Genomic DNA, 27,653 nt, shown 5'->3' with positions numbered 1-27,653 from the left:
CTGGGAGAAACTGCTGTCCAGTGTCCCTAAATCTGCCAAAGAGAACCTCTCAAGCTTGCTAATTTATAAGTCATCCCTACTTTATTTAACCAGAACTGAAACATAACAGTAAAACAACAATTTCAGCTTTTATGAGTGCCATCTTTGGCAACCAGGAAGTCACTGCACTCCTGGTATTGATGCTAAACAGCCTCTTGCTTCTCGCGTCATATACAGTTGAAAGCGGTATTGTTTTTCTTGTCTGACACTTGAAAGGAGTGCTGCATTTAGAGCCACATTTTCCAGAATATAATATCCACAATAATGGCTGAAAATCTGGTGAGAAACACATTTCCAGTTGAACGCGATGGACGGATTCAGTGCAAATCCCCGCATGGCAAATTGAGAGTGGCACAATGGCTTTTATCCTGTCTTATCAATGCCTGTAACACCACGGGACGCTAATGGTGGGCCTCTAATCCAATCAGTCTGACAGCTGCAATTGATTGGCTGATTGATGGGACAGAGGACGCTCATGAGGGAGGGCGGAGATCGCAAAAAAATGCCCGCGGCTATCAGGAAATGATGTCACGGTCAGGACGACCAAGTGACCGCCAAAGCGAACGCTAATGGCAAGAAAGGGAATGAGCTTCTACTAACTCTAATTTATCGCATCAAAAAGCATCTTTCCCACTTTTCAGATCGCACTGATGCTAAAATAAACCGCAAATCTAATCGTACTGACTCAAGAATGAGATTACGATGACGGTCAGGGCCCGAGAGCCCTTCGAAAACGTCTCCGAAATCGTCTCTGATTGCCATTTTCACAAGGCTCCAAGAATAGAGCTGTTTTCTGAAAGCCGCATGATGTAATCGCTTTTTTAGTTCATCTCCACCCCCAACCAGTTCCCACCAACCCACACTGAAACATATTCCTGTAGGGTCAGAAGGGGTGCTTTCTGAAGATGAAAGAGAAAAGCACAAGAGATAGAGAGTGTGAGCGAGAGAAAAAAAAAAGAGTCAAAGCGGGAGAGAGAAGAGAAGGAAGGGAGATAGGAATACCTCTGGCGAGAAGGCGAGGAGGGGGAAGGGAGGGAAAAATTAGACAGAAAACAAGAAAGTGGAAGAACAGAAGCAGATATAAACTAATGGTGTAGCGAAATCTTATCAGGGAGACAATCTAAAGAAAGGAAAAAGACGCAATCTGCTCACCTTAACACCGTGACCGACATCATCCAGCACAGTGTAGTCAATGGGCTTCCTGATGTACCTGACCGGCCGCTCCATGTTGGCCGGCGCTATGATCTTATGGGTCCTCGACGTGTTCTTGTTCGTGGTCAGGATCCCGATCTCCCGCCTGGCCACCTTCTCTTTATGGATGTCCACCGTCTGTAATTCACACAGGGACGACAGAAGGAAAAGGGGGATGTGATCGATGTAAAGGACAACTGGGACCTCTGGGATTGAATGAACTCGTCATACAGCAGCTTAAGAAGGTTTAATTCAATCACCAAGCCGTGCTTTTCATCACCAAGGTCTTAAGCTTTTTACAACTGCCGGTGCGCACTAATAAAATCGATCGCGGTACACACCAGCATCCTGCGCAGAATAATGACCGAAACATGTGCGTCCGAGCGTTTCTGGCCACAAATTATCGGTGGGAATTAGCCGAGAATCTACGTGCAACAAGGCGGTTCAGCTAATTATTACAGCTAAAGTACTCGTAACATTAAAACACAAGACAGCCAGTGATAGGTTGAAAGTGATGTTGAGGACACGGCATTAATATTTCAGACGTATAAAATTAAGTCTTTTGTGTACTTGAATCATGCGCTCACAGATTTCCAGAGAAGTGTCTCTTTTATTTTCTTTTAAGAGGAACAAATGCATTATTTATGCCACTGGAAACCAACACTGTTTTCTTACTGAAATTGCACCATTGTTAAATGATAATTACCCAGCTCTCCTCATAACAAAAAGAACTATTTGCTACGCTGCCGGCTACAAATGACACCAGAACTCTTAATCTGGACTTCCCAAAGTACTTGATTACTGCCATTAGAGGGATTAAGTTGAATGTATCACCAAATTTGATTTTTCAGGTACACTTGTGCAACAAGGTGTGAATAGTTCACAAGGTGCAAACTTTTGTGGATGTGAACCTTGAAATGTTCTGGCCTGTGCAGCTTTAATCACCAGAAAACGCCTCCCATCGAGCCCGAAAGGATCCCAGGAGCAGCTGCCCTTCCTCTGAGAGATGAAAGGCTGCAATGTCCGCCGAGCGCAGACCAGTAAAACGATGGTCTCTCACAGGGGGGGAAGAAGTCAGCGACCAGCGCCAACAGAGGATTCCTTTCATGCCACAGTGATCTGGAGCCGGACTGTGCTCCGTGTCTGTATTCCGCACTGTTCCACTGTATGGCCGACTTCGCCCTCAAGTATCACTCATCCCGGAGTTTAGGGACTCAACAACAACTCCGGTTGGCTGATATGTAGTCCAGCGCAAGTCCGGCTGACATCTCTGGACAATATCAAATCTAATTTTAAACCGGGACATTAATGAGATGTAGGCCCGGGAAGCTGACAACGAGCTCTTGTTTCTATATGATGCAAAGCAGATTCTTGCAGGACACGCAGGGGTATAAGAAAGTGGATCGTTCAAAATTACAGAAAAAAAAAAAACAGGAATCAATATTTCATAACAGGCAAACTTGCTCATACATAATTGCTCCCACAGAGACTTCCCATACAAAGGGGAGACATCCGTTCTGTTCCAGTGCACTGTTGTGTCTGTTTGAATTAAGAGAGATGACAGAGAGTCGACTGCAGTCATCTTTTCTAACCTGAGCCGGGCTGTGCTGCCAGAATACGAGAGGCTTTTAATATGAAGCAATAACTGCAGCGACAAACTCTTCCCAACGAGGGGAACAAACCGATGCGCAAATATTTCACTTTACTCCAAAAGAGCCTCGCTATTATAGGATTTGAGCTTCACAGAGAGCTCGGAGATGATGCATGAATCACGATCGTCTGCGCACAGTCGGGCCAAAGTGGAATCGGTCTATTAGGCTTCCATTTGCAGGGCGAGCGATGGGGCAGACAGAGAGAGGAGTAAAGCAGGAGGAGGGATCGGCTCCATCTTTGTACACCTGGCTTTAATGCCAAAATAAAGCTTTAACCGTCTGAACGCCAAAGCCCTCCAGCAGGTTTAAAAGACATTAAAAAATGTGAAATTTCACTATTTATTCGAGTCAAAAACTGTAAAGAATCATCAGATTTTCAAGAGTCCGACTAGTAGTCTTTGAACTACTCATCTGTGAGGTATTACTCCCTCTGGAAAATCACCCAACTAAGAGCTTAAAATGTGATTTCTCGTCAAAATCATTTCATCCTACATGTGTACTTTTAAATTTGCTAAAACTAAATCGTTGTCATTAAACAGATTCTGTTCAAAACAAAAAAATCTGTGGTCCTTGACACATCCCTGAAACCATTAACGACTCAGCTGTGAAGAACACTCACACGACAAAAATTCACGGACTTTTTCTGCTGAACTGTAGGCTGTGTAAAAATGTAAGCAGTAAAATATCTGCAACATGTAGAGCCATGATTTCTTTATAGTACCGTTAAACCTGAAGGCACTTGGAAAAATGTATTTTTTTTTACACTTCTCTTCTATTTTGATGATTTATGACATTATAATTAAGTTTTATTGCACAAAAGACATTTCTGCGTTCTCTCTACGTCTAGCCAAAGTTGTGCTGTTTCCATAGAGGTGCAAGACTTACTAATACTGCACTAAAATGAAACCAGAGAGAGCAAAAATGTGGCAGGATTCAAAAGAAAATGCCCAGAACATTGTTTGGGGTTCAGAGGGTTGACCTCACTTCCCTAAAAGTGTGAGGCCATAAGCTTGAGACATTGTTTAAGAAGACACTAAGAGGAAGTAGGTCTTTCCAGCTAAATCTCAAAAAAGTCCACCGCTGAAAGAAACTATTCCTCAACAAGAGAGCTGTAATTGTCGTGCTGTAGCTATACTGGGAAAGCAGCTGTTCTTGGCTGAACATACTCGACTTATCAGAGAGCAGCGTGTGGACAAACATCACCGCAGCTGGCGTGGCAGGGGAAGTGAGAAGGCAATGCGGTGTGAGTTCATCTCCTTCCTGTACGCCGAAGAAAATAGCCCCGGTGCTGCCGCAGCAGCAGCAGTCGGGCAGGCTGATGTTACACAAGCGTTGACAGGAGGGTAAATCTGAAACCAACGTCTTCAGCAAACTTGCACACAGCGAGCGGTTGCACCCTGTCGAGAGCGCATCGCTAATCCACTGACCAGTGTCCAAAGAAGGTTAAATGGATCTGACAAAAATGCGAAGGTCTAAGTAGAAAAGCGCATTCTGGCCCGGCCTGTTTCAACCGACCCAGTGGGGGAGCTGCAATCTGAGCAACGGCTACTTAATGGCCCGTCTCCTCCCTCCACTGACTTTTCAACTGGCGCTGAAAAGGTGTTTACTTGATCCCAATGGTCCATCTGTTGGGTGGAAAGACACTAAACTCTTGGACGCCAAACTGAAAGGTGGATGATTCACATGTGCTATCCGCCGCTGTCACCCATATGTTTGAGGCCGGCGGCTGTTTTTTTCCCAGAACTCGGAGCAGTTTTGGCTCTGCTGTTTGGCTTATCCATCAGCTACAGGCTTTTCGGATTTAAAGTGGCCCCACTTCTTGCTGCCTTCCCCCCCCCTCCATTTCTTTTTTGTAACCTGCTCTTCTTACTCACTGCCTCCTTTATCTCCCAGTTCTTCTTCTGCCTCCTTTGATTTTTGTCTTTTCCTTCTATCCCCCTAATTCTTCTCCAATTCTTCCCACACCCACCTATGACTAGTGTGAGGATCTAGGTCATACACTCGAACCGCTGCCAGCATCATCACCGTCATCCACACATTCTAGCCAGACAGAAGAAACACACAGAAAAAAAAAGAAAATCCAATGGAGAGTTTTTACCATTTTGGGATGCGAGTGAGTCAGCACAGAGGCTGCTACAATGACAGATTTGTGTTGTGTTGTTAGTAGCAACAAGTGCCTAAATATTTGTGATGTATTTATTTCCTTTTAAGCCTGATTGTTGCCATTTCGTTGAAAGGCCGCACTTGGGAAGCCTGCAGCTCTAAGTGGGACAGCTATTTTAAATGTTTGAACTTCAGCGCCCAGGAATCTAGTAAAGTGCCATTGTGTCTCACAGAGAAACCAACCTGCCAAAAAGGCTTTTTGGATACGAAAGCGATAACAGCGAAAGATTTCTGGACAGAGTCACCGGTTTAAAAAAAAAAAAACGTCTGTTGTTTGCTTGAATTTAATTTAAGGATGAAAAAAGGTGCTTTTATGGCTTAATAGCCCCAATTTCCAGCTTGGTTTGCGTTAAGATTTTGCCAAGTGCAGGATGAAAGTTTGTCAATGTCATCTGGCTAAAAGGAACATTTTCATATGGGCGACCTGAAGGGACCACAACATTTTAAAAACTGTGAAAACTAAACTGACATGAAAGTAATGCTGTGATATGCATTCCTCCTGTAGTCATTTCTCTAGTCGGAAAAAGGAAATCCAGCTGAAGCCCACAATAGTTTCAGGTTATTCTTCCGTGTCTATCTTCCCTCATGTCTGCGTTTGTTTTGCCCGATTTTGGGCCTTTTAAGAAATGCATTTAAACACAGAGGTGAGCAATATGATGATCTATATATCGTGTTATTACATAAATGTGTCATAGATTTTACTGTGGCATCCCATCATTTCAGCATCAGTGGAATTGTGTTGCTATTGTATTTCTACAAGAGTTTATTATTATTTTACATACATATATAACTAATAATAATAAATCTGGCTCTGATGCAAACCTCTCTTTCTATCTGTAGTCCCCACACTGTAGCAATGTCCCACCCACAGCCGTATCTGATGGGTTAAAAATCACTACCAACACTAAAAGATAAATGTTAAACTACCCTCTTTAAAACATGAATAAAGAAAAGAAATTTCAACAGTGTTTTATGTTTCTGCAAATGCATACGGCTCCAAACATCCAATTATCTAATTGGATCCTTGCTTACTAATAATCGGTACCAGCTGTCATTCTCTCAAATGATTTCCCTGAAAAATCTACAGTATCGCAATAAATATTGATGATATAATAAAAACGACACACCGCTGTGTGATGGAGGGCCATATTGCCAATCAGTACTTTAATTGATTTGATTATAAGATAACGCCCCTTTTTCTAACACACTAATATACTGTTTGAAGTTAGAAAACACTCGCCCTGTTGGGAACGTTTCCTGATATACCATTAATCCAAGAAGAAGAGCGTTCTCACTCATGTGTGAAACATTACATACTGTAAAACCCACATTTGTGTCTCTTATCTTCCAGTCACACACCCACTCCTGTTCTCATCATTTTCCCTGACAGCATTTCTTCTGCTTATCGTCTGTAAGCGCAGTAATACTCGCACTTTGCTCGTTTCTGCCGTCCAGATGTCAGGAGACCCTATGAACTCATTTTCTGATGTCATTAATGTATTTTAAAAGACTTTACAGAAGCTTTCAGAAACTCCTACAGGTCAAACTGGGGTAATGAAACAATTCTAGGGCTGACTGACTTCGAAAGAGTCACTGTACGAGTCACCATCGCTCGTAAATGGACTTAGCTTAGCAATAAGAAGGCTAACCACCCATATTTTATCACTTTCTGTAGAAGACTGTCTTACAACGATATCTGATGTTGTCTGGTCGTCTTTTTCAAACCTACTTTCCAGTAAAAGACATTGTCTTATTCAGGCCAGTGCGCTACACTGCTCAGACAGGCGAGGAGGGTCCGAATACTTGGGAAACAGGTCACACGTTGACAGAATTCGTCCACACATCATCATCATCATCCTCATCATCATCAGAGGGGCATAAACCTCTCAGTCCAGTTGCACAGCCAATCAAAGGACCGGGACTGGAATTTCGAAGCCTCGCACAAACGCAACTTGACAACCTCCCACCAGACAAACAACACACTGTTTTGGAGAATGAGGTAAGTAGCGACCGAAAAGGAAAAAAAAAAGTGTCTGTAGACTTTGATATGGAATTGAGACAGCCGGTTTCACTTCAGCACATGCTGGAGAGAGAAGAAAACAGCATTTTCAGCACTTTGGCAGACCGGCAGCGGGATGATATCCTCAGTATTATGCCAACTATGCACAAACAAACACAAAAAAAAAAGCAGCACAGCATGTACTGTAGGCGTAGTAGGCTGGAGCTGCACACAACATGGAGAAGAAAAAGCCACTACTAGACAAACACACCCAACATACCAATGAGTCTATGTGTGGCTTGCCAGCTCAGACAAATGTGCCAATGGTTAATGATAGAGTTCAACTGTATGATGATGATTATAAGCGTTTAAAAAAAAAAAATGCTTCAGCAAACTAGCGGAGAGGCATCTTGTTCCTCTGGGATGCCACACACACACAAAACTGAAGAGGACTCCTATGGTTTGCTGGCCAAGAACATGAACTATTTTTACTGCCGTGAAATGTTCGAAAACAGAACTACATGTGATTATGAAATAAGAATAAAACACTTCTGGCTGAGAGCTGAGATGAGCTCGTATTTTGCAGCAGTCCAGGAATTGGACATCTTGGTTCTGTGGGATTACAAGCAGATAATAATCATGACGTACACGTCTGCTGGACATATTTGAACCTCGATTTCAGGCTTACAGCAGATTGAGGATTTATCACGATGGTCAGACGGCCTGATGAGGATGTGAACGTCTTTGCAGCTTTCCCAGGAAAACCTGACCGAGTCCAGATGCCCTTTTCTTGGCGAAGAGCTCTCACTATTACCCACGCTCGGCCCTGAGAGCGGATTTGAACAATTTGTGAGGCTCAGCGCGTTCCAAGCGGTAATTTTACGAGAAAGCACGACTAGTGCTGAGGTGTGCTATTTCTGCTGCACCCACTTTTCTCTTAACCTGCCTGGTCTGTTTCTACTACAGCTATTTCCTGTATTTCCCGAAATAACTTCTTCAGAGACACGTCCTGAACACGGGAAACAAGAGCCTGGATTCAGTTGTACAATCGAGACATCATGTGGTTGTGTTGCATAATCATGCAATGCAGCTGATCTTAGTAGACGTATTGTCATGTCTGTCTTTGTTACACTGGTGTTTGGACTGTTAGGCACAAAAAAAGAAGAGAGTCTCAATTTAAGGACTTTGTCTTAGATTTTTAGAGGCATAAAAGTATAATTATGTGACTTAGATATTTACCTAAAGACTGTTAGGATTAGTTGGGATGAACATGCAACAAGAACTTGGATTTTACTTGCTATCTGTTAACTTTTATTTCAAGTTAGTTCCTGTCATGTTTTGTAAGATAATGCACAACGTTCGCATGCATAATGCAAAGTCCCTCGCATCTGCACAACATTTAAAATACAATTTGGTTATTGGACTTCAAATAGCTACAGGCAATGTTTAATCGTATTATTAAAGTGTGCTCACTTATTTCTAACTGTCAAAATATACATGTCTGTTTAGCTGACAAGGAAATTAGTCATCAGGAACATCCCTAGTTAAGGGTAGCAGCTTCCAAGTCTTTAGCACTGGGACTCCTTACAATAAACCAACATCTGTGTTCTCCATGTTTTACAATTCAAGAGCCAAGTGAAACCTTGTGATAAGGTCAGATACGCTGATGATTTATTCCTGGCTACCTTATCAGACTGGTTCATACCAAAAGAAGCTTCAGTAGTTTTGTGATACGAATCAGAATATGTTTGAGTGGCCACTGAGTCATTGGTCAGAGTCATAGTTTTATCAGCCTGTTATTTGATCAGTTCATGATTTCATTCATAACGCTGCGAAGTATTTTATGCAGGCCATGTTCTTGTACAGCTGCCTTAGTGTGAGCAACGTTAAAGTCATATATAGAGTCACATAAACCACATAAAGCAAAATCGATTCTGCTTGGACTAAACAACTTAGGTTAGTTAGTGAGCGATAATGGTGCTGCACTGGTCAACTATATTTCCCAGTTTACAGTCTTTGTGCAAAGCTAACAGGCTACTGGCGAAAGATCAATGTTTAAGGAGAGTTTATTGATCTTGTCAGTTCACTTATAGCCCCCAAAGTGAATAAACCTATTTTCCAAAAACCTCCATAAACCCTCTGAACCCCAAGCAGTTTCTGGCCATTAGTTAAATAACTAGTTTCCATGCTATATATTGTCATCTATCTGCTTTGTGTAAACACAGCCTGCAGTTCAGCCCAGTTCGGTCAAAAAAGTTTCAAGGACACAATGAATTGTTCAGGTACTTCTACAGAAATTCATCACCTTCCTCTCAGGATTCATGCTTAAAATAGCATCAGGAAGCCTCAAATGATACCCACCCTACATTCTAGCAGCTTGAAAAATGTAAAACTATCCAGTATTTCACAAGACAAAGCAAAGACGACAGAGATGTCAGAGGAAATAATGTAACTCAATCATTTCATCCTTCATCTTTGCTGTCAATCATCTCATGACCCTGCAGGTTGATCTTGTGATTCTGAGCCCTCAAGAACCACTGTCCTCGAGCAGCTTGCCCCAGATTTGAACCAGTAAACCTCAGGTCACATGACTGTTTACGCCTCTCGGCTGCTGCAGCTCCCACTCTTCTGTCCTCTGGTTCTCACTGTTTGCAGCCTCATCTGCGAGAGCGCTGCAGTCCAACCCTCCCAACTCCGCAACCGAGCCAAAACGGCTGTCGAAGCAGAGCGAACGCCTCTTTGTCTGCTCTGTTTCTCAGCGTGATTACAGCCAGAACATCTGAAGCCCGTCATCTGTGGAGTCAAACAGTTGTCCAAAAGGCCTTTCGTTGGGGCTGTTAGCGCAACGCGGAGCTTCCATCTGCACTCTGAGCCAAAATAGGAGGTCAACCACCCCGTGGGGAGCTCGCAGTTTGGCAGCCTCTTGTTAAACATCCCTCAAAAACCGGATTCCTCTGGTAAATCTAACAACCCATGTGTGGCACGATGAAGCCAGAAGCGGAGGTTGTGAGAATTGGACGAGTGTGAGACGAACTCTCCCACTCTCACAACAGAGAGATTTAAAAAAAAAAACACACTATTAAAAAGAGTCAGGACAGCACGCCAAGGTCGATGCTTTGTTTGCTAACACAGCACATATGGAAACACCTCGGCTGACTTTTGCCAATCTCACTTTGGGCTGCAGCCAAAACAGCATTCAGACTGAGCCCTGAAGTTTACATACAGGCTGAGCGTAAGCCTCTGTCTCTCCAGACAACAACAGAAGATAACAAAGACCAAAAAGCTCAATCTCAGCTGCAAAAGTGCGTCGTCTGAAAAAGCATTTTCTAATCAGTCATGTTTATACAAAGCTGTCAAATAATAACTCTCACACGGGGAGGAACGGCAGAGCGGAGGTGTAATGATTAGCTGTGGCTGCAGAGGGTTGTTAGGTGGGAAAGAATGCGCTGGTAATGATGACGGCGCTCTGCAGAGGGAAGAGGGGTGGAGAAGGAAGAAACCACGGAGCTGCTGATTCACTGAGCAACCTCAGTCGCCAAGCATTTCACATCATCGCTCACTCCCCTTTAACCTCCGTGCACGCAGGATGGAGTCATAATCCAGCGGCTGTGCTCCGTCACGCTTCATAGGCAGAAACTCTGCAGGATGCAAATGCAGCAACAGCCTCATGCAGAACCGGTTGTGAATGAACAGACAGATATAACAGGTGATTGACAGACAAATCAGGAAGTGTCTGACAAGTGCAGAAATTGTGGATTTTTCTGCGCAGCTCCCAAATATGAAAACTATATTGTTGTTTTAGATTTTTGCTTTGCCTTCTAGACTTCTTTTTCGTACAAAACAAGCAATTTAAGATGCTAACTTGGACTCTAAATGAAACATTTTCAACATTAATTGAAAAAAAATAACTGATTAGAAGAGATTAACTGCTAATGAAAATGGATTATTTCACTGCAGTCCCAAAGAGAAGTTCTCCAGACCAAAAACACAACAGTGAATAATAAACATCATGAGTTGAAGAAGAGAAAACAGCAAATCTCTAAACTGCAGAGACTTTTATTATTATATCAATGATTCTATTATCAAAATTGTGTGCTTGCCGTCTGCTGTTCAAGTAATCAACTCAGCACTGAAAATAACAGCAGTATTACAGACACAGCCACGCCTTTCCATCGGGTTTTTACTAAACAGGTTTCAGAAGCCCTTCAGTGGAGCTGAAACGATTAATTGATGAACCCAAAATTAGTCTGCAACAATTCTGATAAGTTGTTTATGAGGCTCTGGTTTGACCCTCACTGATGCCAAGACAAAATTTTGTGGTTTACACAATTTCTAACAGTCTCTCTTTAGTTTTTTATTTTGGCTAAACTTTTCAACACCAAACCCATGTTTTTAACTTCAGAAAAGAGGTTCAAACAAGGATAAAGAAAGTACTCTTTAGTAGAGGACACAAAAGTTCTAAAGAAAAGAAAAACATCCAAAGCATTCTTCAAAATCGCCATCTGAATGGAGGCTTTTTAACTTTTTGCCAGAAGAGAGCCTTGGATCTTTTTTTTTTTTGCTTTTCAAACCCATGTTTTTTGCCATTTAAACAAAGGAGCACACTAAGGTCTGACCACACAGACGCATCGCTATAATCCACTGACGAAAGAAAAAATTGCCTGTAGAATAAAGTGTAAATATCCAAAAGTGGAAAAAATACAGGCGAAATCTGCATTTCACAGCCAGGCAAGAGGGAGAGAGACCACCAGGAGAGGCACGGAGGGAGACCAAAATACACAGCAGGAGGAGGGATCAGCAGGAAACACAAGGAGCGCTCTCATAGACAGACCTATAAGGCCTCATTTCCTGTTTGGATGAGTGCCATTCTTCCTCGACGGGAGGTCAAAAAGTCGCCACTGCAGCACACAGACGCAACATTAAGTCTGTACAAGTGTGCGTCTTATCACGGCGTTGCACACACACACACACACACACACCAGCAGCAGCAGAGTGTAACGGCATGCAACTGTACACCCGCGGAATGAGGACTGGAATGAAAAATAACCGAATGTGTGCCAAGCTGAGCTCATAAATACAAACCGAATCCTTGCTCTGAACACAAAACGGCGGGGCTGACTCATGTGATCAGATAAGAATATTGTGTAACTGTAGTAAGTGCATTTCGGTGAACCTCGCGGCACACGGGAGCGTTTGCTGGATTTGTGTGTCAGCTGCTGTTTTTTTTTGTTTTTTTTTGTGCATTCGGGCCTGTTGTTGTGCTGCTTCATCGCTGTGGTCACTGGGTTCAATCTGCACGCGAGCCAGACTTCCAAATGTAAGTGCAAGTGATTGGCATTGTTGTAAATACATCTGCACCGGCAAAACCGCGAGCCGTAAAAAGCGTTTTCGTAAATCCATCGGGTTTTTTTTTATTGCCGCACACTGTCGACCGCTCTTTTCCACTGGATTCATCAACACTGAGCGGCCAATTTCTGGCACATTTCCTTTTATTTTAATAGTATTTTACTCATCCTGGGTTGTCTGAAGGCTCCCATTAAGGTTTTGCTGACCAGAGTTTCCCACAATTGTTGCCTGAGTCAGTATTCCTTCCCTGACTGACATGCTGTCATGAGTCATAATGTTCCACAAGACACTTTACAAAGAACTGAATTGAGGGGAATTTCCTCGGAGCGTGGCGCTGAAAAAGATGCACGCAAAACATCAAAACTTCTTCATTTATTGCTCCGAGTGCGCGTGTGGGCGTTAGCGGGTATAAACGCATCGCCGGCTATTTTGAGCTTCCAGGTTTTCATGCTCAATTTGGCAATTATATCTTTGCTTTGTTCTTGTTTTCTTACCCATTAACACACACTAGAGGTATCGTATATTGTGGCTCATAAAACTGGACTGCAGTACGAAATCATGTGGAGTTAGAGCTCGCACACACAGATATTACCCATTTGTGTGTTTGCAGGTCTGACCTGTAAGCCTGAAAAGATTCACAAGTGTCCAACAGATCCTAAATCTGTTTAATAGAGATAAATACCTGCTTGTGAAACTGCTGCTTTATTTAGATAATTTAGGATTTCATTTTTACGTTTGCCTCTTGCACCAAAAGTAAAAAAGGAACAATCGCTAAAAATGTTAGTCACAGCCTGTTTTGTTTTTTTTTTGATATTTCTTCTTCATTGATTATTTTCTCAAAAAAGATTAGTTGTTTAGTCTAGACAAGGTATAAACTGGTATAAAGTTTCTCAAAGACCAGGATAATGTCCTCAAATGTCTTGTTTCATCCACAGTGTCAAGATATTCAGTGTATCATCAGCATAAACAGAAAATATTCACATCTACCAAGCATTTGGACCTTTTTTTCTTTAAACAAAATACTGATTAATCCATTAACAAAACAGAAAAATCAAGAGTTGGCAACCAATCAATTAATAACTGCAGCTCTAGTGAGTCTATCGTTATACTCTTTTCCTGCACAAAGCAAAGTTTGGTTCAAGTTACCGTCATTTATCCTGGAAATCTCTTGAGACACATTATCACTTTTACCCACAGCAGGTCATTATTGTTCCCATCTTCTCTTCTCTCAGTGGTTCTGAACATCCCTCAGGTTCAGTTCTGACTAAACGAAGGAGACTCCCTTAATAAGACAACTCACGTATTCTCATCTTCCATACGTGACACGTAATCATGAAATAGTCGCCTCCATAACTGACAAGACACCTGTCTAATTTCCATGGTAACACTGACAAGCTGACAATACAAGTCGTGTGTGGCTGCATCCCTCTGGGTTCAATTCTGTAAAACCAAATTATGTGATGGAGATTAGATTCGAGGGAAAAAAAAGAGCTTCAGCACCGTGTGTCAAGGGAAACCCGCAGACTCACACACACATACCACCATTCTCCCCCGTCTCCCCTCTCCATTCGGGGTATCACAGAGAGGTTCTCATTGTGAGGCGGTTTCTTCCGCCGGACGGACAAAGCGCTCCCTGTTCGCAGCCTCTTAGCAGCCACTTCACACGCAGCACAAGGTGGAAGCCCCGCGAGCTACTCCATTCTCCCCTCAGCCCTTCCGCCTCAATACTGCGGAGAGATCGTGAATGGCAATGACAGCGGGGAAGGCGGCACACAAACAAACACCTCGCCGCGCGCGCACAAACATTTATGCATCTGGAGGCGCATATGATATGCAGGAACACGTGCTTTGCTTCCAAGTTTTGTTGCACCAAGACCCAGATATTCACTGAATAGCAGTGGGAAATCCAAGGAGAAGATGCATCTGTTGTATTTAAGTGCATACGATTAAAATTTTGCAAAGCTAGTACAGTTTCTATTGGCACCTTGATTGGTCATAAATGATGACGTGATTCGAGTTAGAACTGCGAGGCGTCGTTGCAAAATGATCTGATGTTGTCACTGGCTAAACTAGTTGCAGCAGATAACATGAAACCAATGAGGACTGTTTTAATTGAATAGTAAATTGACTCAAACTTAATTAACACACGCATCAATATTCTGCTTAATTAGACTGGCTGCAGCTTCGAAATTGTGAGAATTTGCTATTTGTTTTGGGGTGTTTTTGGACACTGAGCAATTTGAAGATGTTACTTTTATGTCTTTTGAACTGCTGCAAATGAGCCAAATGATCCAAACCCATCTGTTAACCCCCTTGACCAGGTTCAGATGGCACAACATGTTCACTGTGTCAGATCACTCGATTATAGGGTGATAAATTCTCGCTGCGACACACGGCAGGCTACACGTTGGTCTCCGACCAATCATAGCTTTCAGGATCTGAGTGATGTCATGGGGATGGAGGTGCCAGGGACCGAGTGCTGGAAACAAGAATGTAAACAAACGCCGTTTCCACACATGCACTGCAGCCCTGAACCTCTCTAGATGCCCAGAGGAGCTGTAGGCGGGAACGCAATTGTCCAAATCAGTCGGGCAAGTCATTAAACGGACTTTACCCTGCCAGCTCCCTAGTATATAGCCCGTGTAATGTCCGATTGAGCCCATGTGTGAACGGAGGAGGCAGGAGACCAGAGAATTCACAGCGAGTGAATGTTGATGTGCATCGCCTCTTGCACAATCTACTCAGGTGCCAACCCTTCACCTAAACCAAATGGAGTGTTTCCTGGTAGTGAGAACACATTGACAATCCCCTGTTGTGTGCTACAATGTGTGAAAGAGCAACTCCAGACCCGATTCTCTGGACACTGTCTGGCGTTCATGTGTGAAAGCAGCTAAACAATGGCAGGAGTGATCGTCCAGTCTAGTGGAATTATTTATAGAGCACATTTAAAACAACAGACTTTGACTCAAAGTGCTTTTAAATAGAGAGCTAAGATGAATGTTGCTAATTTGCCTGACTTATTCAAATAGTCCCCAGACAGACAGTGGCTGCCTTGAGTTTGCAAAAACATAAAAAAAAGAAAGAAAACAACAACAGGACAGCAGGGCTACTTTCAGAGTTGAACGATTTTGGGAAAAAGCACATTTTTTTTCTGACAGATCTTGTGATTTGATTTGCGATGGCATTTTTAAAAGTCAGGCTTCAGTTCAATCTTCACTTTGTAATATGATTTAAAACAACTGATGGGGGATTTTCACATCACGTATCACAAACAAAGTGTGACAGTCATACAGGGAGGATGGTGTGAATATGTAAAATCATCAACATTTTAAACCCTGGCTCAGACGAGTTGCACAATGCACGAGGTGTGGCGATTAAATAATGAGTCTAAGCTGATGTCAGCAAAAACTACATGCCTGATCCACAGAGTATACATTAATCAATGGGCAGCATAAGCAAAACCTGAACTGTTGAAGCTGCTCAAATAAATAAAACTGAATTACAGCATTGGTCTCATTGTTTAACAGCCACACCCAATGCTTAATTGCAGTCTTTGCAATTTGCTAACTGAATTGCTTAAAAGTGAATTTTTCAGCCTTAGCTCCTGTAAATTAGCGCTACAGGCGTATTGTGGAAGCTGTCACATGATGAGAGAAAAGCTAAAAGTGTTGTCAGGATGTCATGAAGCGTCGCAGACTGATTGTCCTCAACTATGATACCCTACGAGGAACGCCCTACGCCCTTTTGGTGAGGCGGAACAATACCCACCGGCCGATGTCAGCCAGCACAAAGAAAACACAACGTAAGATGTGCTGCATTTCAGTCGGAGAGATGCCATCACCGAGCAGACACACCCTGACCAGAGTGAACCCCTCGTAACTGTGGGCAGACCAAAGGAAGCTGCCCTGACGCCAGACTGCGTCTCACCACACACCGACTGACATATTAATGTAAGGGAGCTGCAGTCTGAAGGCATCTCTAGCTCCGGGCACGGATCGGTACAGGCTTAAGATAGAAACCAAAGAAAGAGGATGATGCACAGCCAGTAAATTCTGAAGAGTTTTTTTTCAAACTACAGAGAAGTTTTATCACATTTCATCTGCACCTGAGGTGATCTTCTTTTATTTTTTTGCGGTTAAAACAACACAGACCCTACAATCTACAGGCTTCCCTCTCCATTACCCATTCAGCAGAATGCAACACTGTCCTTGAGGGCTTCCGCTAATCTCATATCCATGAGCAGCGAGGGCAACACGATAATGATCCACCTCTGAACAAGACAGCAGAGAGCAATAACACACCCACAGCCTGCAAAGCTCACAGCCCCTGCCTCTTTATTATTAAAACAGAGACGCGCTTCATTATGGCAAACACATTAAGAACTCCGCTCTCGCTCATGCAGAAAAAACAACTAGGCAGAGATGAAGATGTTATGAATGAAAAAGGCATTAAACATTCTGTGTTTTCTGGTAGACAAAGCTGCTAAATGATTCAGATTTCCCTGAGACAAGTTTTTTGGAAAATCAGAGAGAAAAGATAAAGATCTGTGGAGAAGTGAGTTGTTCTTGCAGCGGCGATTATTATCAGCGGGAAGGAGATGAGCTGTGAGGTGTGCTGCACTACTGTCAACCTGTCTCGTGTATAGACGTTGTAAATAACTTTTTAAACTATTTATTGTTGATTACTGTACATGCAAGACACTTTGGTTCACTTTAAACATGCTCTTTTTACACAAATCAAGAGCCGTACATCGTATAAACACTCATTTTCCTTCTGTAAGCTGTTGCCCTTATCTAAATGCACTTCTGTTTTATTTTGTTTACGTATGTTAAGAGCAAAGAAAACACCAAATTCCTTGCCACATATTTGGCAAATAAAGCTGCTTCTGATTTCGCTTCTGCACTGAAACAAAAAGAAGAAATCCAAAAGAAGTACTAACATCTTTGTATGCCGTCAGCTGACCTTCTGTGACGTCATTCGGTTCATTTTTGAGGCTTCGCCATGGCTACACAAAGTGCACCGGCTTAAATATAGCAAAGGAGGCGTGGAGTTTCCCATGCGCGGTGCACACAGAAGTCAAACAATCTCAACTAACCGGAGAGTTTATTGTATGGCTTTCTTTGCCAATCTAAAGCACCATGTCTAACTGTCTTTCATATACTTTTCCGATGTGGCTCAGGGGGGTTGTCATGGAAACCGAGGCAGGCAATGGTGTCATGGCGACCTTGGTGTCGGCTGAATGCTATGTGTCAGGATATTGACTCAAAACCTGAAGTGAGTGTAAATATGCCTTTTTTTGGTGTTGGCTCTCTCGCCTTTCTCCGCCTGTCATCATCCATCTTCCATTTCTTCCTGCCTTCTCCCTGATTTGCCGGATGTCTCCTTCCTTCTCTCCCCCCCCTGCTTCTTGCCTTCAGAGCCTCAAGCAGCACTCTTTTTCCTCCATTAGACTGAAAATCTGACCTTCAGTGTATCCTGAAAGAATTTCTGACACTCTCAGCAAAAGCGTCCGTCAGAGGAATAAACACAGACATCAGACACGAGGGAGACGGAGCTGCTGCTTCCGTTCCACATCCGATCACTGCGAATCCTCACTTTTTAACATTTATTAACGCGTCTTGATTCGCTCTGGAGCGTGTTGCATGCGTTCAGGGTTTGGTGAATGCCTTCCGGTTCTAATCGACCAAATGCCACATGGCTGGAGTTCTTTGTTTGATTTGTCTGAGCTCTTAATGCCTTCATTGGATGAGCGGCTGGATTTACCTGCACATGGCAAAAGCCTCATGCTACAGAGAGGAAAAGGTTAGGAATAACCTGATGCAAGGGTGGTTAGAGCCCTATATCGCTCTCTGTGTGTTTATATCGCAATAACATGTTAATATTATAAATATTTTGGAAAGTCAACTCGGAAATTATCAATAGAGTTTAATAAAAATCTGACAAAATCCAATATTCCACATAACTACCACAATAAAAGTCTGCTATTTGTGTGGACAACTTACTGTCCAATAAGTGAGAGAAACTATAAAAACAGGAATACAGGTGACACTCTATAAAATATTACAACTTGCTATGAGCAAATCTATCCCTGTGTGTTTCTGAGGTGATTATTTCGCAGACTAATGCTTAAAATGTTGGTCCGATTGTAGTAAATGTTTTCTAATGTGTTTGGAAGCCTCTGGTGGGAGCCAAGAGCATAAAAGAAAGACAGACCACCAGTCATTCAGGCAAACTCACAGCCAGCCAGAGCTTGAATAAGACCGATAAACCAATAAAAGGGAACCATGGAGACTACGGAGGGCCTCGTACTGTGATTTAAAATAACAGCGCCTGTGTGAAAGTGAGAGGAGAAGTGGGAAATGTGGGGCACCATTCTTCACAGCTGTACGGTCTTGTGGCGGTTGTGTATTTCTGACCTGAGAGATGTGGTTGATGGAGGACTCCATGCGCCGCAGCTGCGAGGCCTGGATGTCCAGCAGCTGCAGTACATTGTTGGCTAAGGCATTGATCTGGTAGGCCACGCTGGCCAGGGACTGGGTGGTGTAGGCTTTGGTCTCCTCCAGAGCTTTCCTCTTGTCCTGGGCCTGTGCACAAAAAGAGATTAGGGAGAAGCGTTTAAAAAAAAAAACCCCAACAAAACAGGAACTCTAATTGGAGGAAGTGTAATTGCTAAAATCACAATAACATTAGTAGAATTCTTTTAGCCCTGTATCTAGGTGAGGTTTGTGGTGGAGTCAGGCCAATAAGAGCAGCCAAGACATCCATTTCTCCCATGACTTTCATTCCCCAGATACCACACTCTCTCTGGAGGGATTTTAGATGATGTAACTCGTCCTGCAGCTGCCATATTGGATGCTCTGAGAACAGAGCATGAACAGTCGACTACATGTCTAAACGCAGCTAAAGAGAATTAAACCTGAAAAAATCAATTATCTCATGCTTTTCAGTAGGGGAAAGTGTCAATTTCTGACAATTTTGATGATTTAGTTTGCTTCTGTTTTCTAATCTAGTGTTTATATTTGGTCCTTCTTTGCTTTTCTGACTTATTAGACTAGAAAAAGCAGTAACATTTATCACTCACATGATAGTATGTCTAAGAGATGATGCTAAAACATGGTTATAAGCATTTAATTACAGTTCCTTATACGAGCTACAAATGACAACAGCTCTGTTTCTACTTTGCGTTGTGTTTATGGTGTGTTCTCTTGACAAAAATGGTTGATTTGCAGCAAAAACACTAGTTTGCCGCCACAAATTTGTTTATGTTGGTCACTAACGGCAAACTTCCAGCAACAAGAAGTAGTTTACGAACACCGGCAAGCGTGTTCACCAGTGGTTTGCCACTGCAGGCATCTTCTGGTGGCATTAGAGGCAAACATGCCAGTTTGTCGTTGCCATTGATAGATTTTCTGGCAGTAACGGTTCCTGGCAGACGGTTGTATTTATCAAAGCTGACTCAAACTGACAGCACTGTCATATTTTCATAGGCAAATTAGATTTGTGGCAAACCGATGATGGACTTCTGGCTAACTTTGAGGAAAACATATGTCAGGTTTGTAGGAAACATGCTGCAAATTCACATTTTGTGTAGTTTTCATTATCTTTTTTATCATTATTATCTCAAAACACAGATGTCTAATGGAAAGTGCATTGTTCAAAGTTATTTAACACTGAAATTTAATAGATGTAACACTGTACTGAGCAAGTACAGTATTTTTAACCCCTCGATCACAACACTTCAAATCTTGTATAACAATTATCACTGTTATCGTTTGCTTGCTAGATAGTATGGCACTCTTTAAGAAAATATCTGATTTCGTCTTTCAGTTATGTATTGTAAGTGTTTATTCATTAAGACTGTTCAAATCCCAGAAAACGTAGCACAAGAAAGAGCTTGAGTTGTTATCAAGACACATATTAGTGGTCAGAACATATTGCATAAATAAATAAGTGGATTATCCTTCAGATGTGTTTCAACAAGTTAACCAGAGTGTTTTGAAATTAATTTTCCATTGCTGCAATCTCGTGTTATTATTGTGAATTGAAAGTACAGCTAACGGTTTCTGCAAATTAACAAGCTAGCACAGCGACAAACTTTTAGCACGGCAATATTTAAAACCCACACTTCGTAACTGTTTCGTACTCCACTTTAGGTGACTTATTTCTTTAGTAGAAGCTCATATTAGAATCTAACACAACAAGCAGTTGCGTAAAAACAAATTAGCTTGCTGGCTAGTACGCTGCTAGGTAGCTAACCATCCAGCAGGTTAATTCTTTAATTTTTTAAAAAAGTGCTTCTATTAAATACATTTTACTCGACTTTTCAAACCTACAGGTGATAAATATGTGACACTGAAGACTTTTTAACATACATAACATCAAAAGCACAAAGTAGTTGGATTAATTAGCTAGCCTGTAGGCTTATTAGCTAGCTAACAAACCCCCAAAACCCTTGTTTAGGTGGACTGTAACACTACATTAATTGCACAAACCAAAAGGTTAAGTTCAGTTTGTCACAACAACCCAACTGCAGAAAAACAAACCAACAGAAACACACTTCTTTTTGCCTTGTTCAGAAGCTATTAGCTATATGTCAAACTCATACAGGGGGTTCGAGATGGTACCACTTGTGCCCGCTGGGAAGCAATTTAAAAGCATGAAAAAAGAACAGCTATATCGGACTTATTAAAGGAACTGTACTCTATTCTGTGTTATCTGTAAATAACAACCCACTGATAGTTGGAGGGATGACCTGACAGGCAGTGGTAATGACATGTTCTCGAGAGCCACCGCACTTCAAACTGAGCCATCACGTTTGATCTCTGCAGGCTCTTCCCTACGCCGCTCGCTCATAAAGCCGAGTCCAAAGAGCCCTGCCTGGAGGGGCGACACTGGGCTTTGATAACAGGCTGCCGTAGCAGGAGGTAGGTGGTGGCAGCAGTGGCTGAGGAGATGATTACCAGTGGTGGTGGTTGGGGGGCAAGGAGGGAACATTTGGCCATATGAAGATGAGAGGACAGACGGAGGCAATGAAAACAACCATGTCAATGCGCGTGTCATAATTGATTTCCCGCGGCAGTGCGTAACTAATCCAGAAGCAATCCGTACGGCTAAAAGCTGCCGACCTGGACGGCCCGCGGAGCTTGTTGGGGTGAGGAGGTGGCAGCGTTGGGAGCGTTTCTTGTAGGGGGGGGGAAATCAGAGCGGCAGATGTGTGTTGAGCAATAACAGCCTCGGCAAGGAAGGGTAGATTCCTCCAGAGGGCTCGGTGCAAAAGGCCATCTGTTGAAATCACAGTCATTCATGTGCACACGCAGACACCTACTACTGACGCTGCAGTATGATAGACTGGAGGAACAGCTGGATAAAACATACGAAACAACACAAACAAACGAGCAAGACGGGCTTATATCCATGATGGCAATTTCTAAATTGAACGAGGGTGCACTTTTTGCTGCACGAGATTTCAGACAGATTACAATTCATGCTTGCAGAAGTGCTGGCCTACATATCGAGCTACAAGTCAGAGACAATGTTTATTTTTCTCAAGGATTAGAATTATGTTTCTGCTGCTGGATCCATTCAAGATGCACAAAAAAAAACATTCAGAATGTAAATAGAACGTCATTTGCAGTGATTTGCTTTGCAAATTGCAATTAAAAAGCGGCCCAATTAACTCGTTTCTGTCAATACACTGCAGCTGTGAAGTGTACAAACAGCGCCATTGACGTTTCAGCCGACAAACGCTGAATTGTGATGCGTAACGGATTACAAAACCACTGTCTGCTCTTCTTTTAGACATACAAACGTGTTCATTGAAGGTTAAATCCGAAGGACAACATGTGATTTTGTTCAGTTTATGTGCTTCAATGGCTGCAATTCATAAAGTGATAAAATATGTCCGATCTACTGTCATACTCCTGGCGGTTATCACATATTATTTACTAATGTTTTGCTATCAGGCTAACTTCTGTAGATTTTAAATACAGTGTTTGTTGAAGAAGAAAACAGGCAAGACAACAATTTAGTCTTGCACCTTTGTTTTTAAACTTGCAGCTGTAAAACTTAAAATGAGTGCAGCACAGAGTATTAACAGTCATCCCTTCTGGTTTCTCAGCTGTCTAGTCTCCCTCACAGCACAGTGGAAACCACAACAATGATATCAGATTGACACTGAACGAAAAGTCTCGAGCGGATCTTTCCTGGTTTACACGAGGGTTAATCTTTAGCCTCTTGTTAATCATACAACTGTAATTCTTCTTTACTAGCAGAGCTCCAGTCTGCACTGATATTTTCTAACCCTCTGAACTCCAAAACCCACCAGCAGGGTTGTTATCTTAACAAAGAAAAAAAAAAGATTAAAAAATTACACCATTTATTATATCAAGAACAGAAGGAATCATCGGATTTTCTTTGACAGCACTTGAACTACTCATGACATTGTTCTGTACAAAAACTGAACCAAATCTAAGCTGGAAATTGTGATATTTCACCAAAGTCTTTTTATTCTCGATGCATCATTTTTAAATTCTGTTAAAAAAAATTGAAGAGTCAGTGTCCCTCTGGGAAGTCATGACAGGTTCAGCTGTAAGCAACAGTCATGGGACAAATATTCAGGGCCTTTTCAGAAGAATTAGACTGAACTGCAGACAAAGCAGATTGAAGGCAAGTAAATCTGAAAGTAGTAAAACATCTTCAGTATGCAGAGTTACCTGTTTGTTCTAATTTTGGTGACACCTGTAGGCACTTGGAAAAATAATGTACACGCTGATTCTAGTGTAAAACAATCAAATAAATGTAATATTTGGGGTTTTATTTTTTAGGATTTATGAAATGCTATTTTTGTTTTGCTGCACAATCGATATTTTTGAGTTCTCTCTACTTCTAGTCATGGCTATGCTGTTTCCATATCAGTATAGGACTTCATATTGCAGTGAAAAATGAGCCTACAGTGAATAAAAATATGACAATAGCAAAATAGAAAAAAACAAAACCAGAAGCTGCTCAGGGTTCAGAGATAAATACATTAAAATTACCAGAAATTAACAGATCCCCTGAGAAATGTCCAAACAGTTAAATGGCAGATGTAGCTTTGTTTGGATTTTCTTTCTTTTTTGTGTGTGTGTGTTTCTGAACAAACCGACCCAAACAGCATTAGCTGCCAGAGCTGTGATGTGAGGTCAGCGGTGGGCGTTGGGAGGACAGATGTGACACTTGATTGCATCGCCACTGGCGGCATCTTAGAGCCTCCTGCTCCAGTTACAGCCTCCCTCGGCCGGCTCACGCATCAGCAGTCGGCCGTCCGCAAATCCTCAAACTAACCAGATTTGTTGTTCAATTACCCAACAATCTGTACTCGTCCCGCCATCCGTCTTTAGCAAGAAGACGGCAGCAATACAATAGATGTCTAGGGGAAAAAATGACAGAAAACAGAGCTCGAGACATTTTGCCAGGAAAGAGAACAAAGAGTTTGCTTGATCAGGGCAAAATAACAGCATAGGAGAGCTGACTGTAGTCTGCCACAGCAGGAAATGCAGAGAATGAGGTGAGCTCCCAGAGAGCTTAAGCGCTCCTGGGGCACTTTATCTCATATTTCTAAGCTGAGTAATGACTGAGTGAAAGAGACTACGAAATATCCAGGCAGTAGTAGACAGGCTGTCAGCACCTCAGCTGGGTTTGAAAAGGGAGTGCGAAGGAATGCGCCGTCCGCGTAGTCACAATAAACTTGTAGCTGTGAGCTGAGGCAAGCGGGATAATCAAAACAGCCACGTGAACACAGCAAGGATACAGGCAATGCAACAAGAGTTAAGTTTTCTAATTTTAATTTCTCCAAAAGACAAAAATCCTTGAACCTTCTGCGTTTCAAACCTGCCAGCGAGTTTGAAATGAATGCTGTCTTTACAAATTCACCAAAATTACGCTATTTATCTAAGCCAGAAACTTTAAAAACTGAAACAATGATTCGATTTTCAAATTTCCGAGCGTTCTTGAACTACTCATCTGTGCAGTGCGTTGCTGTCTGGTGAATCCACCAAGTAAAAGCTTAAAAGTGTGATTTTCTCATTTTAAAATGTGTCAAAAATAAACCGTGTGCTCTAACTAGATTCTGTGAAAATCAAAAAATTCTGTGGATCTTGGCGCAACTGTGACGCCCATATTGACTCAGCTGTGACAAACAGTCACGTTACAAAAATTGAGGAATTTACGGCTGAACTGGGATGAACTGCAGGCTGTGCTTCCACTGAGCAGACAGGAGACACGCTAAAATGAAAGTAGTGAAATATTAACAGCATGTAGAGCCACCATTTATTTTACAGCATTGGTAACACCTGTGGGGAGTTTGGAAAATATGATGTACATGTTGATTCCAGGTTTGTTAATTTTTTGAAAAATAAATAATCAAAGAAATGCAACGTTTTTCCTCTAATTTTTTATGATTTATTGCATTTTAATGGTGTCGCATTGCACAAAATATATTCAGAGTTCCCTCTATTTCTAGCCATGACTGTGCTTTTTCAACGGAGCAACAAGTTTTTATTGAAAAATGAGCCCGCGGGAAGTAAAAATGTGAAGGAAGCAACTGCTTGGGGTTCAGAGGGTTAAATCCTACATGCACACAGTAGGCTGATAACTTTGGAACAATATGGGAGTGGCGGCCATAACAAAGACTTTGTTGCTTGGGAAATTTTTTTTTTTTTGGAGGCACTGAAACGGATTAATAATTCCATGTAACTCTTGTCACCTATCCAGTCTGGCAGGATAACGGCCACAGAGGCGCAATCATGCTTCCTTCAACAAGGTGTTGCTTCACTATCAGTCAGTCAGTCAGGCGCTGCTGTGAGACGGTAAGAAGGAAAAGTCCAGACTTCCTCCCCGAGGAGAAAAGCAAGTTCAGGGGTCAGAGGAGATGTAGCGGGCCTCCTCCACCCAAAGAGCCTGAGCAGAAGTAGGAAATGGACAAAATGAGTATTCCTCCTGACTCACGGACATGACTAACAGAGGATGTAGGGAACTGAGAGAAAATATCTAAAGCAAAACTCGAGTTAGGAGCATGACGAAAATACAGAGTTGAAAGGCAGGCCACGTCTGAATGTTCAAACATGTACGAGCGTCTGCCGATAAAACAACACTGTGGTTTTTTTTTTAAATTGTACAATCTGCGACTGGATTTACACAGCTGACAAACACGTCTATGTGCTCCCACTTGTCCGGAGGGGAAACGCGCTCGGTACAAAAAAAACAAAAAAAAACTGCTCAGGAATGTGTGGAATCCTGCAACATGTCATACATCTTCAAACATTCAAGTGCTGCTGAGGAGTTCTGCCGCAGACCACAAGTGTCAGGGATGAGCTCAGAGGAGGGAAAAACAAACAGAATGTCATGGAATTGCCAAGAAGTTTTTTTTTTTCTTATTCCATAAACTGGATAAGTTAGAAAAGGTTCATCCCACAGACGGGGCTGACGGACTTGTCCTCAAACACCACCTGAGCAGCGCTGTAGCAGCATGAGAGTAAATCCATCTGGACGGTTGTAGAGCTCACATGGCACTTTGCCGCCCGTGATGTATCGACCACTGATTGCTGCACGCCGGACGGGGTGAGATAAGTGAGGCGGGAGGCGGCTCAGGGCTCTGCGGGTTGTTGTATTGATGCGGCCGCCTGATGTCCAGCAGCCGATTGGGCCTGAGGCGGAGCCAATGAATACGAGGTTACGAGACTGACGCGTTTAGGATCTGACCAAGTGCTGCCCGAGCTATTTCCTGATCGTTTGCCATCGCGCACGGTGATGTATGACAGGGCAATTTCAAGGCAAAACTCCAACCGGGTTTTGAGACAGACTGTAATAATGCAATACATGATCTAAGGATAGCTTCTGGCTTGAGGTGATGTGTCACTTTCTATGTCTGCTGCAGTTCAGTTACATGCAAAACAAGGGGACAACTTTGTAATATTTCCTGTAAAAATCTCAATGAACAACCCAAGTAGACAATTATATAATGCTCCTGATTTTTATTCTTGCTGGTTCGCTTTTTTTCTTAAAGGCTGCAATCAATGAATACATTCTAATCACTGCTTAATCTGCAGATGATGTTCACATTTACCTAATTAATAGTTTGGTGGGCGGAAAGTCCGAAAATACTGCCACAGTTTCCCTGGATGGTCGCATTTGAAAAGGAGAAATGTTCTACATCAGCAAGCCTCTCAGGATTAATCCATTATTTTTGGTGGCTGGAAACACACACTACCTGTGAGCTACCTTCACATTTTTCACAACTTTGAACTCTCACAACCCAACGGAAACTACAAAGTCTGACTTATGTACTGTATGTTTGCATGGAGCCACATTCAAATTAACCAACACCGAAAAAGTCGAGTGGAAACTTTGCAAATAGAAGTTTTGCGCATCACAGCTCAACAACAAACCGATCCTCTAAAAACAGCAGCTAACGTGTCTGCATTATATTCCTCAGCAGTCACCAGGTGATGTAGTTTTATTTTTTGGAAAACATGAGTATGGATAGGGGCATGCTGGTCCGCTCTGAGGCTTCTGTTATCGTTTCGGTATAAAATAATGACGTCAAAATAACTGGATATGCTGCAAATAAGAGCTTTTGATGTGTATTTGTGATTCATTGAGGCTAGCAGCACACTATGGATGATTTAGCCAATCTAGAAGTAACATGCAAGTTTTCTCTCAATTAGTTAAGGAGCAGATAAACTTTGTTTCTTTGACTACAGCCCTAATGGTTCAATCTTCAAAAGTAAAAGTCTAAAACTCAACTATAACTACCATCTGATTCAGAGAAAACCACTGAATCTTCACATTTGAGAAGCTGGAACCAGAACAAGTTGGGCCTTTTTTTTCCTAAAAATAGTTGCTGATTAATTTTCAGTTGATTAAAAAAAAATAAATAAATCACTTTATCACCTAAAATGTTTCATGTTTAGTTTCTTTAATGTAGCCTTGATGTTTAAGAAGGTCAGCGATGTTAAGTGTTGCATCAACTAATTAACCATTTTCCTCGCTGTAAACTCTGCCTGACCTTGTCATCGACCTGTTCCTCCAAGAACAGAAGGCAGAGGAGGAGGAGAAAAAAAAACACTCATCCACACTTTGAAAATTATGAAACTGTGATAAAGTGAACACCGGCACAAGCCACCTGAGGAGACGAGATAGTGAAAGTGACACTGGGACGTGCGAGGAATAAAGAAAGCCTGCAGACGAAACAACTTCAATCCTTCCTTGAGCAAAGTCCTGGGTCT

The 27,653-nt window shown here is 42.3% G+C and overlaps 1 protein-coding gene across 5 annotated transcripts in view; it reads right to left on the bottom strand.

Annotated features, from left to right (window-relative positions):
- The window catches only part of abi1a (abl-interactor 1a), a 70,865-nt gene that overhangs the window by 22,618 nt on the left and 20,594 nt on the right, over positions 1 to 27,653 (bottom strand). For all 5 annotated transcript variants that reach the window (XM_008295289.1, XM_008295288.1, XM_008295291.1 and 2 more), the window contains 2 exons: positions 18,807 to 18,974; positions 1,192 to 1,368 (listed from right to left, as the gene is read on the bottom strand). In XM_008295289.1, the coding sequence (XP_008293511.1) occupies positions 1,192 to 1,368; positions 18,807 to 18,974 (345 nt within the window). The remainder of the gene's footprint in view (positions 1 to 1,191; positions 1,369 to 18,806; positions 18,975 to 27,653) is intronic.

Source organism: Stegastes partitus, unplaced genomic scaffold, assembly GCF_000690725.1.
Source record: "Stegastes partitus isolate 25-593 unplaced genomic scaffold, Stegastes_partitus-1.0.2 Scaffold1036, whole genome shotgun sequence".
NCBI lineage: Eukaryota > Metazoa > Chordata > Actinopteri > Pomacentridae > Stegastes > Stegastes partitus.
This window is presented reverse-complemented; position numbering and strand designations above follow the sequence as displayed.